General features: G+C 37.7%; 1 protein-coding gene across 17 annotated transcripts in view; it reads left to right on the top strand.

Moving 5' to 3' along the window:
- Positions 1-13,970, top strand: part of LOC127575749 (inositol polyphosphate-4-phosphatase type I A) — a 165,021-nt gene that overhangs the window by 84,102 nt on the left and 66,949 nt on the right. For all 17 annotated transcript variants that reach the window (XM_052025796.1, XM_052025790.1, XM_052025795.1 and 14 more), the window contains 3 exons: positions 7,237-7,415; positions 9,089-9,284; positions 11,577-11,621. In XM_052025796.1, coding sequence (XP_051881756.1) covers positions 9,182-9,284; positions 11,577-11,621 — 148 coding nt within the window. In that variant the 5' untranslated portion in view covers positions 7,237-7,415; positions 9,089-9,181. The remainder of the gene's footprint in view (positions 1-7,236; positions 7,416-9,088; positions 9,285-11,576; positions 11,622-13,970) is intronic.

The following is a 13,970-nucleotide window of genomic DNA, read 5'->3' as shown; positions in this document are numbered from 1 at the left end:
GAATCTGGGGAAGTTGATGGGAATGTAGCAAGAATAAAATGAGGTTAGTGGAGGATTAACATAACTGAGCCCTTGATTGTTAGTGTGGACTGCATGAGCCAAAGGGCTTGTTTCCATGTGACTCCATAATTCATCCAGTGACTGCCCTGTAATCCCATAAATTTCAAATTTGCAAATAAAGCAATTGGACACATCTTTTGAAGGGTCCCGTCCCAAAACATCAACTGTCCAATCTCCCTTCACAGATGCTGTATGACCCACTGAGTTCCTCCAGCAGTTTTTTGCTCCAGATTCCAGCATCTGCACTCTTGTGTCTCCACTTCTTTTGACCAGTTGTTTACCTTGCACTTAAGTTGCAGTGAAATGTTTAGTATTTTGATTAGACTGGCAAACTCCCAACTAAGTTCAGCAGGCTGGTTCCCCTGATGAACTTCAAGCTACTCACCATTGAGTGGGGAGGGGTTTGCGTGGTAGGCACTGGTAAAGGCTCTCATTTATCTTCTTCAAGAACAAATGCAAGTAAAATGCTGTCAACGTAATTAATATCAGTTAAGTGTCTTCAACATACTTATAGTTATTCCTTTGCAGTGATTTTATCACAGCTAAATATCAAATGATCCTTACATATTCATGTTACTATTTTTGTCAGCCATTATTTTAACAATAATTGGCAATACTTAGCAGATTAAAGTTAAGTTTGCCATTTGAAATAGAAATATTTATAATGACAACATATGACCATAGTATTTGGCAGACTACTCAAATTATATCTAACTTTTTGGAAGAACTAACTCCCATTCAGAGAATAATATAATTTTATGGACTATTTTGATCTAAATCCAAAGCTGCTGCAAAATTCCATATGCAGCTAAGATGAACTTTTATGTGCGTGTTGTAAAAACCAACATCAAAAACAATAAAATGGCTAGTATACATGAGGTTAATATGTTCATGCACACCAACTTAAATAATATGCAGTTTTTTAAAATCAGGTGAGCTACAATTTGTCAAGTGTCCCCAGTCCCTCAATGGGCCAGAGACCCTGTTCCTTCCCAGGGCTTCACTCAGTCAGAGGTTTCTTGATCCAGATGCAGAATTGTGGATTGCTGGAAGGGCAGGCTGCCTACTGACAAAGGGGTCAGGAGATTAAGCTCCCAGCAGCGTAGGAAAGGACCTTAATTCATCAGCAGTTTGGCGATTAGCAAGGGACTCTGCTGATCTAGAAATGAGGATAAGGACCTTCCTGTAACTGCAGGTCAGATGATCCGGCTTACTGTTTTACTTTTCTTGAGCGATGACAGCTGCCAAGAGCTCAGTTAGTGACTTAGCCACGATCTCTATTACCATGCAAACATCTCCTTTTTGGGCTCTAGTTAGGCCTAGCTTTTTGTTGAATATCTTTGTACTGTTTATATATTTATAAAATGAATTTCTCGTTTCTAATACCCATTAATCTACATCTATGCACTCTCTTGAGACCTCCAATCTCCTTTTTAAGTTACTGTACTTTCCATGTTCTTCTTTTCTTACTGAATATAAAAGTGACATTTACCATCAGCTTCCTTTTTCATTTTCACTTTAATCTCCCAATTCTAATTACCTAGGTAACTTTAGTTTCGGATAAATTTTCTTTTCCCTTAATGGGAATATGATCTAGTCAGTGCAAAAACTTGGTTGTTGAAGGCAAATTCTCTAACAAGAACAGTTATTATAGCATCTTGTTGCTGGCAAAGCAAATTGTCTTGTACTAGCAAGAATGTTGTTATAACTTTTTAATAATTTTAATTCACAAATTGCTGTCATTTATTGTATGAAGTGTTTCTCCACTTTTGAATTGAAAATCAAAATGATTGTCTACTGCTATTTGCAGCAGCTAGAGAGAAGTAGCCAAATTTATTTGACCCTTCAATGCTGGATGGAGGGCAAACATTTTAAACTTGCAATAAAAACATTGAGGTGTAATTTTGGTTTGTGATCTTTTTAGTTTGAAGAAAGGTGCGCAAGAAACAGAATTTAAGAACCTTGATTAGGTTTTGTGGTTATGTTAAACTAAATAAGAATTTTCATATTTTCATCAAGGTTTTCTATTAACTTTTCTCTGTATTGAAGTTTGTACATTCTTCTGTAATCTATTAACATTTACACATATTCTCGATACTTAATCTTATTTTTCAGATCAAGAAACAATATTAGTTATTATCTTTGGAAAGTGGACCACATTAACTTTATGAATTTTCAACTGCTGTTCAATTTCATACTATTAATATTTCTGTTGTGCTACCTGTTAAGTTATTTCAAAAATAGTTATTTTAGTAAAATCTTTTCCCAGGAAAACAATATTTTCAAGTGACCTAATTAAGGTTCTTATGATTAGGAAAGTAATTAATAAAGTAGATCCAGGCAATTTGTTCAAGTTGATGGCATTCAAACACAAGGGACACAAGGTAGGAAAATGAATGATGGAAGTTTCTGTTGAAGAGTAATGGATGTGGAATAAGTTATGATTGACGTAGACCATGTAATAGCACCCAAGAGACAATTTGGAGAATTGTGTTAGTAAAGTGGGTTCTGAGAAGACCTTTCAAAAAAACACAAAAGATCTTGTTGACCATCGTAGAGCTGTACAGCACAGAAATGGACCCTTTGGCCCACTGCATCCATACCGACCTTTTTGCCCATCTACAGTAATCCTATTTGTTCACATTAAGTCCGTATCCTTCCATACCTTGCCTATTTAAGTGCTTGTCTAAATGTTTCATAAACCTAGTGAAGGTATCTGACTTCATGACCACCTATAGCAGCGAAATCCAGATCTCAACCACTCTGTGGGGTGGGTGGGGGGGGAGGGAGTGGAGTCTTTCTCCTCAGAACCTCTTTAAAACTCCACACCCTCTTGTTTTTGATATGCTTATGATGGGGAAAAAGATTATGACTACTAACCCCATCAATGCCTCCTTTATAATTTTATATAACTCTATTAAGTTACTTTACTCCAGAAAAAGACCCAGTGTATCCATTCTCGCCCCATAAGTAAAGTTCTCCAATCCAGGCAACATCCTGGTGAATCTCCTCTGCATTCTCTCCAGCACAACCACATGCTTCCTATACTGTGCTGAGCAGAACAATACTCCAAGTTTAGCTTAAACAGTGTTTTGTAAAGTTGCAAGATAATGTTCCAAATTTAATATTCTCTGCCCCAACTTATGAAGGCAAACATGCCATATGCCTTTCTCACCACTCTTACCTACCTGTGTTTCCGGGAACTATGGACTTGATCTCTAAGGTCCCTCTGTCTGTTCATCAACATTCCTTAGGATGCTATCGTTTGCTGTATATGTCCTACTCCTATTTGACTTCCCAAAATACATCACCTCACATGGGATTAAATTTCATCTGCCAACACTTCGCCAAACTTTTCATCTGATCTATATTATGCTGTAGCTTTAGATAACCTTAATAGCTTTCCCCAATACAACCAACTTTTGGGGTCATCTGCAAATTTACTAATCATACCTCTTATATTCACATCCAAGTAGTTAATATGTATCATAAACAGCAAGGGTCCCAGCACCAATCCCTGTGGTACACCACTGGTCACAAAAGCAACCTTCCACTGCTGCCCTCTGCCCGCTATTACTAAGCCAATTTTGGATTCCATTAGTCAACTCACCTTGGATCCCATGTGCCTTAATCTTCCGGACCAGCCTACCGTGCAGGACCTTGTCAAATGCTTTGCTGAAATCCATATAGACAACATCTGCCACTCTGCCTTCATTAATCTTCTCAGTTACCTCCTCAACAAAGCAATCATGTTTGTGAGGCAGGATTTTCCCTGCACAAAGCTGTGCTGACTATAACTGATCGGCCACTGCCTTTCCAAATGTATATAAATCCCTTGCCTTCTGATCTTTTCTAATAATTTCCCTACCACTGATGAGGGGTTTCTTCACAAATTGTGGTGTTAATTTGTGGCAATACATGGTCAAGAAACTCTAATGCCTACGTTTTAAATTGCCATTGAAGTTAAAGGATGATCTTATTCAAGAGAAGTGAGAGGAAAAGCTGGAGATCTGAAATAAACTTGTGCAGCAGCTCTGATCCCACTTAGTCTCTGCATACAAAAAAACATAATGGCTTGGACTTTGTGGCACAGACCTGCTGCTTGCAATTACTGCTTTCTGAATTTACCTAATCTAAGGGCAAAGGGCCCGAAGTGTCCAGAGTCTGACATCGTGGCCCTGAGCAGGAGCAAGGCTTGGAATGACACAGCAGAGAAGCTTGGTCCCCCAGTTTACCAACTTTCAAAGCTGTCAGAGTCTTTACACTTTTCTGAAGACCTCTGACCTTAAAAGTATATGAAAACACAAAATAGAACAGTGCAACACAGGAACAGGCCCTTCAGCCCACGATCTGTGCTGACCACGATGCAAAATGAAACTAATCCCAGCTGCCTACGTGTGATCCATATACCTCCATTCCCTTCACGTTCATGTGTCTGTCTAAATGCTGCTTAAACACCACTATCGTGTCTGCTTCCACTGCCGTCCCAGGCAGCACATTCCAGTTACCTACAACACTGTATGTAAAAGAAAACTTGCCCCACACAAAGAATTGTGAGGAGTTGCACTTTGGGAGGACAAACCAGGGTAAGACTTGTACAGTGAATGGTATGGCTCTGAGGTGTGCAGTAGAACAAAGAGACCTAGGAATACAGATCCATAGTTCCTTGAAAGTGGTGTCACAGGTAGTTGGGTCGTAAAGAGAGCTTTTGGCACTTGGCCTTCATAAATCAAGGCATTGAGTACAGGAGTTGGGATGTTATGTTGAAGTTGTACAAGATGTTGGTGAGGCTGAATTTGGAGTATTGTGTGTAGTTCTGGTCATCTACCTACAGGAAAGATATCATTAAGCTTGAAACCTTGACAATTTACAAGGATATTGCCGGGACTTGAGAAACTGAGTTATAGGGAAAAGTTGAATAGGTTAGGACTTTATTCCCTGGAGCACAGGAGAATGAGGGGAGATCTTATTGAGGTATACAACAATCATCGATGTTATATATTAATCTGTATTAATTTGGAACTGACTCGTGCTTTACCAATTGATCGATGGATTTTAGATTGATGAATTCCAGTAGCAACTCTTTCATTCACATGGTGTGTGGCTGGTGGGGTGGTCACCAAATGTGTTTCTTTTTCTATAACAAAATTTTTTGCACTTGGGTAAGTGATAAAGATCTCACAGACAATTCATAGGGCAATTCTTAAGTGGTTTTTTGAACTTGCAAGATAGGGTCTTGATACATTTTAAACATTGGGAAAATTTTAAAATAAATTTTAGGTTAGGAGTTGAGGGATTAAAGCAGATATTTTATACCGTTTTGGTTTGGAAGAGATGTCAGTGAGCTGTTCAAATTTTTCATGTGTCAAACTTCATGCACTGAAGAATACAAATGTCACCATGGAAGACTGAGGAAAGAGAAGATATCTGAAATTTTAATTTCTACCTGAAGGTTGAACTAACCCACTTTCTGTCATTATGAGTTATGTTTAGCTTCCTTTGTAACATATAAATTGAAATTCACTTAATCTGTTTATACCATAAAATCAAATTAATTAAGCAAAATTAATGGCTAAAGTTGATTGGTGCACCATGCTCCATGTGGTTTTTTTTTTGTTAGGAGGGGTTTGAAGTGTGCACGCTTTTGAAAGGAAACTAATTTCAGTAATTTATCTTTGGATAACATTTCCATGAAATTACTGATTGACAAGAAATTGGTCAAGTCATTGCAAACAGTGTAAGGGATTTTTACATTAGTGTATTGGTTGTATATGAGAGCTCTTTATTGTAAGGAAGCTGCTTGTCATTGCAAGGAAGAGCGAAGTAAGGCTCTGTCATGCTAAAAGATATAGGTGATCTTGTATGTTTTTTCATTCAATTGTAGACTTATTTCTGTTTAGTTTAGAGATCTTTGTATGTATAAAATTAGAAATCTTGTATATTTTGTGGATTTACAGTATGTGTTTTGCTGTCAGCAAATAAACATCTGTATTAGTGGTTCTTGTGACAGACCGCCCACAAAATAGAGAGTGAACAAATTACAGAACATTAGATTTGATATTTGCAGAGATCTTTCAAAGTTACAAACTAGAAATGAGAGGTTTCTCTCTCAAGTGTTGGACTTGCATCCCTTACTTTTGATCATATCTACCAGAAGGGAAGACTTTTCATTCCATTCTCCTGGCACTGCTAAACTTCCAGTTTTTCCTTCACACATTTATCAAACACCAGGCTTCTCCTCCATGCAGTTAAGCCAAAGTATTTTGCCCTTGACAAGTTCTAAAAGCAAAGTTACATCACTGTTTCATGAGGACTTTTCTTGCTGAAAACTAAGATAAAGGCAGAAAACTAGTACTTTTGCAGTTCTGTCAAACTTCTAAATCACCTCGATATCCTTTTGCAATCTCCACTGCAGTCAATCTTTTCTGCTCTGCTTGTCATTGTTAAGTTCCAAGCAGTTAGTGCATTTGCTCTCCATTTTTCCTTTTAAAAGTGGGAAGAGATACACATTAAATACCTGGTTTAAGATGTATGAATAAAATGAAGATCACATTTTTTGTCATATAATGGAGAGTGGATTTTAATTTCAGATATAGAGCAAAGTCCTGGAAAAATAGTTAAATACACATAGAGAAAAGAGACTGCAGATGCTGGAAATCTGGAGCAATGCACATAAATCTGGAGGAACTCAAGTGGGTCAGGTAGCATCTATGGAGGGAAATGGACAGTCAAAGTTTTGGGTCAAGACCCTTCATTGGGATTGGAAAGAATGGACTGGCCGTTTCTCCTCTTTCCAGTCCTGATGAAGGGTCTCGACCCGAAACATCGACTGTCCATTTCCTTTCATAGATGCTGCCTGACCCAATGAGTTCCTCCAGCTTTTTTTGCATTGCTGTAAGTACATATAGAATTTGATTTAGTGTATAATGTTGGTCTTGATGCTATATCATGTTGTGAGTACAAGATCTGGAGTAAATATATAAAACAAATTTCTAGCATATGCATAGATTTCCTGTATTGTAATTTTTTTTATAAAATTCCATACTTGCATTAAATTAGATAACTCAAAACTGATGGTGTATCAATGTCTAACCTTTTGATAAGTCAGATTTCTATTGATTGATTGAATGTTCTGATCATCATTGCAACAGTTTAACTAAATGTTTTCTCTACTAGGTATCCTTTGGGTCAAGATACCAGTGCTATGTAAGAGGACACTAGATGCATGTGTAAAGTCTATAGTGTCTTCTGATTCCTTTCTCCTTGGACTCCTCTTGCTGAAGACTGGCTGGGTTTGTTGTGTGACTATTTACTGGTGGAAATTGCATCCTGGCCTTCAGTGCTGTCATTCATGGGTATGCAATTTTAAAAATATTTTAATAAACCTACTTCCCAAGATATCTACTCATTAAAATCCCAAGATATGATTATTTCTTCTAATTATAACATCTATTCCTTGGGTTCATGCTCAGGATCAATACAATGAATTATCAGTGAAGGTTATAACAATGGGTTGTTAAGCTATTTCATTTGCTGGATCTAAATGTTGTTTATTTACCACAAAGTGTGATCTCAATCACAGTTAATATAAAGCTCATAATATTGTTTAACATTGAACTGCATTAAAATATTGTCAGCGTAATTAAACTTAATAACATTTATATAGTATTATGAATATTATTTCTTCCCAACCCAATACCTCATTTGATATCTTCTTTCAAATAATGCCATTAACACTTCTCTTGCATTTCCTGTTTATAACTATTTGATCTCTTTTCAAAAAGTACAAGAAAAATGACCACTGTTTGTACAATGTCTTTGTCAACACTACTTTTATTTTTATTTTACCCAGTCCTGATGAAGGGTCTCGACCCAAAACGTCGACTGTTTATTTCCCTCCTTAGATGCTGCCTGACCTGCTGAGTTCCTCCAGCATTTTGTGTGTGTTGCTCCAGTTTCCTGCATCTGTAGAATCTCTTGTGTCTCTTTTCATTTTCCTTTTCCATTCTTAACAACCTCCCCCACCCACTGTTATCATGTTTAACAGTCTTTGGGAATGGAAATAAATGAAACCCCAGCTGGCTCTGCCACTGCTTCTCACTGATCACGTCAGAAGAGGTTGGATGAAATCATCCAGTTACCCTTGGATGAAATCATAACGCAGACCAGAATTACTGTTCAGATTCTGTCCTGGAATAGGATTAGTACAGCTTCAATTTTATGGTTATTGACCTGGCTGAGTAATTCTTTCTGACATGCAAGACTCTAAATTGGCTAACTGTTCCTACATTGTTACAACAAGTCCCCTATCAGTTGGATTTTAACAAGGAAACTACGTAAAAGGGAACAAACTGGAAATACTTGTACAGAGTTAGTATTAGAAGATGGAGATTTAAAATAATTATAGAAGGAATTGGGAGAAGTTTTTTTTTTACATAAACACAGCAAGTTGTTATAATCTGGAATGCACCATGTTAGGCAGGATAGTAGAACCATATAAAACTGAAACGGAAAAATGTGCAGGGCTATGGGAAAAGAATAGAGGGATGGGATTAATTAGATAGCTCTTTCAAATAACCACTACCGGTTTCATGACCTAAATCATTTCCTGCACTAAGTGATTTGTAACTCCAAATCTGAGCGCACAAATTGATTCTGTGTGTTAGAGGTTTGCTTTTGAAAGGTAATTTCACTTTAAGGTAATGTGCTACTCCTGCCTTCAGAATTTCCAAAATAATGGTTATAATCTCCTGAGTCCTCACAATCCTGGAGATCCACTTTCTTGTGGACTTCAAGGGCTGCTAGCTGCAGTGTGTGTGGAGCTTTTGCAATGCATCAATGTGCTATTCATGTTGGACATGACTGACTCTTGGAGAATGATGCACAAAGATTATACTAGCACTCTTCAGAGACCAGGTACCAAAGGAGCTATACAGTAAAAGTCTTGGAAATACAGCTTTCATGCTGCATTGTCTGGTTGTGATTGAGAATTCCAAACCTTTAAACACGTTCTCTGCTCGTTCATAAGGAACCTGCAACTTGAACTTTGGAAGAAATTAAAAGACTAGCGGAAGAAATTAAAAGACTAGCAGAAGGAAAAAAAGATATTACTCATGAAAAAATGTCAACAAATGAGCAAAGTCCTCGGCACAGTAAAGCCAGGACCATGCAACGAGCCTCAACGTTCGATCTGTCTTCAGATATGTTAAGTTTATCACTGGCAGGTGAGTTTTTTTTGTGTATATATGCAAGCTATTGCCTTGAGCTGTTATTTTTTAAGTCGCAGATAAAACTTAGACAAAACAAATTGCAGATTGGCATCTTATTAGTTTACAAATGTAGTTTGACTGGAGGGTAGTTTCTTGTGCAGAAGCTATGAAAAAGAATTGATGGTTCAACTGTTAAATGATCTAATAATTCCATCACTAACTGGTGCAGTTTTCTTTATAGGATGCTCATCATATCTAGGACTATATAGTGAAAGGGTTAAGGGTAAATACCCTTTAGCAATGTGAACCTAAATAAAATGTCATATGACCTAGACCAGTATTTTCATTGTTGATCTTTTATCATTTGTGAATATTAATTTAAACAAGTGCTGACATACTACTGACTCTTCATTATTGAATCCTGACATTCTAGAGTATTGCCTCCTTCCATGCTGGCCATGGTTATAGTTACTTAGAGGTTTCAGAGATGGGGAAAAAAAAATCATCTAATTTTATTTGATAAGCCCATTTGCCAGCTGATTCTCAGAGCATGGTGATGCATTATTTGTTTTCATACAGCAGAGTATCTTCATCACATTCAAACCTCCCAAACTAAAATAATAGATGTAATATTCAGATGTTATACAGCTACTGTCACTTGCCAGATCTTTCTTTGTTGTACATTCGATGGACCTGAGTTAAGTGCAATCAAATGGTAACAAAACAAGAATCTTCTATAGATTTGAAATTGAATAAGGAGAGTACCATGTTGTTGGATAATTTGACAGAAAACTTTTGAAGAACATGCTTTTCAAGTAATTTATATCCAGTAGAGCACTGCACAATCCAACAGTATGATCACATGGGTTAGGAACACTTGGCCTCAAACCTGCCCTGCCATTTCACAAAATCGTGGCTGATCTGATTGTAACTTCAACACCACATTCCTATCTGTGGTAACCTTTCACACCCCATCCCCAGCCTTGCTTACCAAGTTTCTATCTACCTTTGTGTTAAAATATATGAACACACTGCTTCCACCACCCTTTGAGGAAGAGAGTCCCCAATGTTTACAACCCTTGGGGTGGGGGTGGGGGGGGGGAGGGCACGTGGGGAGTCTTATTTCCCTCTTTAATGGGTGACTCCTTATTTTTAAACAGCGACCCATAATTCTAGATTCCTCCACAACAAGAAACACATCCATTTTGTAAGGACCCCTCAGAATCTTTTATATTTCAGTCAAGTTTCCCCTCACTGTTCTAAACTCCAGCAGCTGGAAACCTGGCCTGTCCAAACTTTCTCCATAAGATCAGCCATCCTTTCCAAGTATTAGTCTAGTAAACCTCTGAACTGCTTCCAACACATTAACCTCCTTCCTTAAAACACTGCAGACAGTATTCCAGATGTGGACTCACCAATGCCCTGCATATAACAGTCTAATTATGTTTTCAATACCCCCGGCAATGAACAACATTTTGTTAACTTTCCTAATGATTAGCTGTACATACTAGCTTTCTGCAAATCATTCACTAGAGTACCTCTGTATCTCACAGCATTGCAATCTTTCATTGTTTAGATAAGAAATCCTTTCATTTCTCCTGCCAAAATGGACCTATACTCTATTTGCCAGAAATTTTCTGACTTGCATATCATACCTCTTTGTGTTGTCTTTGTCATTAACTTTCCTGCCTATATTTATGTAATCAGAAAATTTACTAATCATATCTTTGATGCCTTCATGTAAATTGTGTAGAGTTGAAGCCACTTGACTGATCCTTTAAGAACAAGAAAACTGCCATCTTTGCAGTCACTACCTTTTTAGCTAACATCCTTTTTACTTCTGCATTCATAATATTTAGTTTGCAATAATGAAAATAACATGACAGTGCCGAATTGTTCATCTTTTTTTCAATTTTAATTTGCTTTCATACATTTACTTTTGTTCACTGTTGATTATACCCTTTCCTGTACAAACTTCAGTAATACTCCTGGTTGCCTCTAATGAACAAACAAAAACTGGTCAGTGCTATGTAAATCTTGCACACTAGAGGAAAGTGGAAACCTATTAAAGGCATGACTCAAGAATTAACTCTGTTGATTTGCTCCCATTGAGTCCAGTGCATCATCATGGTTATAAATTGCATTCATGATTCAATTTAAGATTCAATCAACCTTGATAATACATGATGCTTGTGAACTTGGTTTTGTGATTATTCTGAATTTGAAGCCTCTGGATACTTAACCCAATGCTTTGTTGCATTCTTTGGTATTCTGAAGTACTAACCTCCTGACAAATCTATTTTCTAGCTAACAGCCAGGATCCAGATGAACCTATTTTGGAATTTAGTTTAGGTGGGTATTAGACAATCGTTTCATTTAGTAAATTCTGTTTACTTAAAAGAATTAAGTCTGTACTTTTCTCCTCCCCTCAATTTCTTTCATTGTTCTGTTCTTGTTGGGCATACATCTGTGTGTATGTATGTTTTTAAAAAAGAAGGCTGGCTGTACACAAGCTGCTGTTGTGGTTTTTCAGTGAACAGTTGCAGGTGTCTGAGATAGGCCAGGTATTTTCTCTCGAGATGCACTGAGCAGATTTTGCGTGCTTTCTCAACTTCCTCAGAGCAACACAATTAAAATCAGGAGTTTAGCATTACATGAAATTTCACCTGGTTTTCATCATTCTATGCACCAAACTGTAGTGTTCCAATACAGATAAATCTTCCAGTTATCACATGGAATAATTTGCTCTAATTATTTTTTGCTGTTTTGCACTCATCATTGTATATAGCGTTGGATTTAATATTACCATGTTCACTGCTTACTCTGTGAGCTTCATGGGAACAAGGAATTTCATTGCACCCTGGTGTATATAGTAATCAAATCTAATGTACATCTGGCATAATTTCATGATTTTGAATTATTGTCAGTCAACTTCAGATGCTGAAAATCTAAAATACAAACAGAAAATGCTGGAAATACTCGGCATGACAAGCAGCATCTGTGAAAAGAGAAACGGTTAGCATTTCGAGATTGTCAGAAGTAGGAAAGAAATTAAGTATTTTTGCACCATCTAGCTTGACCTGCCCATCATCCTTCACCCCTCTTCAGTTCACCAGTCGCCTCGAGCTTCTGTCTCACCACTCCCCCTCTCCTCTTTATACTATCTATCCCACTATCCACTCTGTCCTGATGTGGGCTTTTGACCCAAAATGTTGACAGTTCCTTTTCCCTGCACAAATGCTGTCAAACCTGCAGAGTTCCTCCAGGGGATTGTTTGTACGTTTTATCACTAGTTGAATGAATGTACATAAAAATATATCTCCTTTAATATAATGAGGAATGTTTCTGGCTTCCAAGTGATCTTCCATGGGCTTCAGCAGAATGATTGAAAGTGTGCGTGCTTCAATCACAGGCTTCATTGGTGAAGGCAGCCTGCATGTTCAACTAGTGAGAGTTCATAATGGGGAGCATAGACCAAATGAATTGCAACATTGAATACTCAAACCTTTTAGTGCTGCAGCACTCAAACACTGAATTAATTGAAATTCCTATCTCTAGTTAACAGGAAATATCTGTGAGACTAGCAAGGAGCATAGTTGAAGCAATTCTGAAGCCTTTAAGTTGGAAGGGGGTGGTGGGTGAAGGGCTGTATAGTCTTATACCTGCACTCTATTAGTGATGTGGTGGTTGCATTGGGGTGGAGATTAGGAATCAAGCAGCAATGTAGTCATAGTGGGAAAATTTTAATTTTGAGATTTTTTGAAACAAGGCAGAGCAGCCCAATCAATAACTATTATAAACTGATCAAATATATCTGGGACAGAAATCTAGAAGAACATTTTGGAGCTCACACATTCTTAAATGGCTTTCATGATGAATATTGAACCAGATCTGTGGTAGTTAACCTAAAACCCAAATTCTGCAAATGCTGAAAACGCATACATGGAGAAGCAACGTTAAACTTTTCATGTCAGTGACCTTTCATCAGAGCTGATTTTCTTACCCCACAGATGCAGCCAGGTAGTGGATAATGGGTGAAAGAAAGTGGCAATGGGTCAAGTAGAGAAACAAAAAAATTGGTCTCAAGGAGGTGTAAATGGGAGAAGTCCAGGAGTCATGCAGCGTGAAAAAGGGCCTTTCAGCTTAATAAGTCCACACCTTCAAGCAAATCATTCCCTAAAATTATCAAAGTGCTGTGATAACTGATAATCTGAAATATAAACAGGCTGTAATGTGCCTGATCAAAAGATGAGGTACTGTTTAATGCATTTATGTTAAATGTAATTGGAACTGTGAAGACTGAGGACAGAAAAGTCAGAGTGGAAATGGGGCAGAGTGGGAAGTTTCAGGCTCACGTCATGCTAGTGGACTGAATGGAAATTTTCTGCAAGGTGCTCACCCAGTCTCCATTTGGTCTTTTCCGTCATAGACAAAAGAACACAAAGTCAGAGCAAGAGTAGGCCACCTGGCCCCTCAAGCTTGCTCCACCATTCCATGTGAAAATGGCTGATTGCACTCAACTTCTCCAGGAGTTCTCATTGACCTTCCCTTTGGTTCTCTCTCTACAGCTTAAAACCTAAATATCTAACATTTCTCAGTTCCAGTGAAAAGTTCATTAACCTGTTACTCTAGCATTGATTCACATTTGTTAGGCAAAGGTTTTGATGGATAGGACATGTAAGCAGCTAATTGGAGTTCAGG

This window comes from Pristis pectinata, chromosome 11 (assembly GCF_009764475.1).
Source record: "Pristis pectinata isolate sPriPec2 chromosome 11, sPriPec2.1.pri, whole genome shotgun sequence".
NCBI lineage: Eukaryota > Metazoa > Chordata > Chondrichthyes > Rhinopristiformes > Pristidae > Pristis > Pristis pectinata.
Note: the sequence above shows the minus strand (reverse complement) of the source record. Positions and strands in the feature narration are given on the sequence as shown.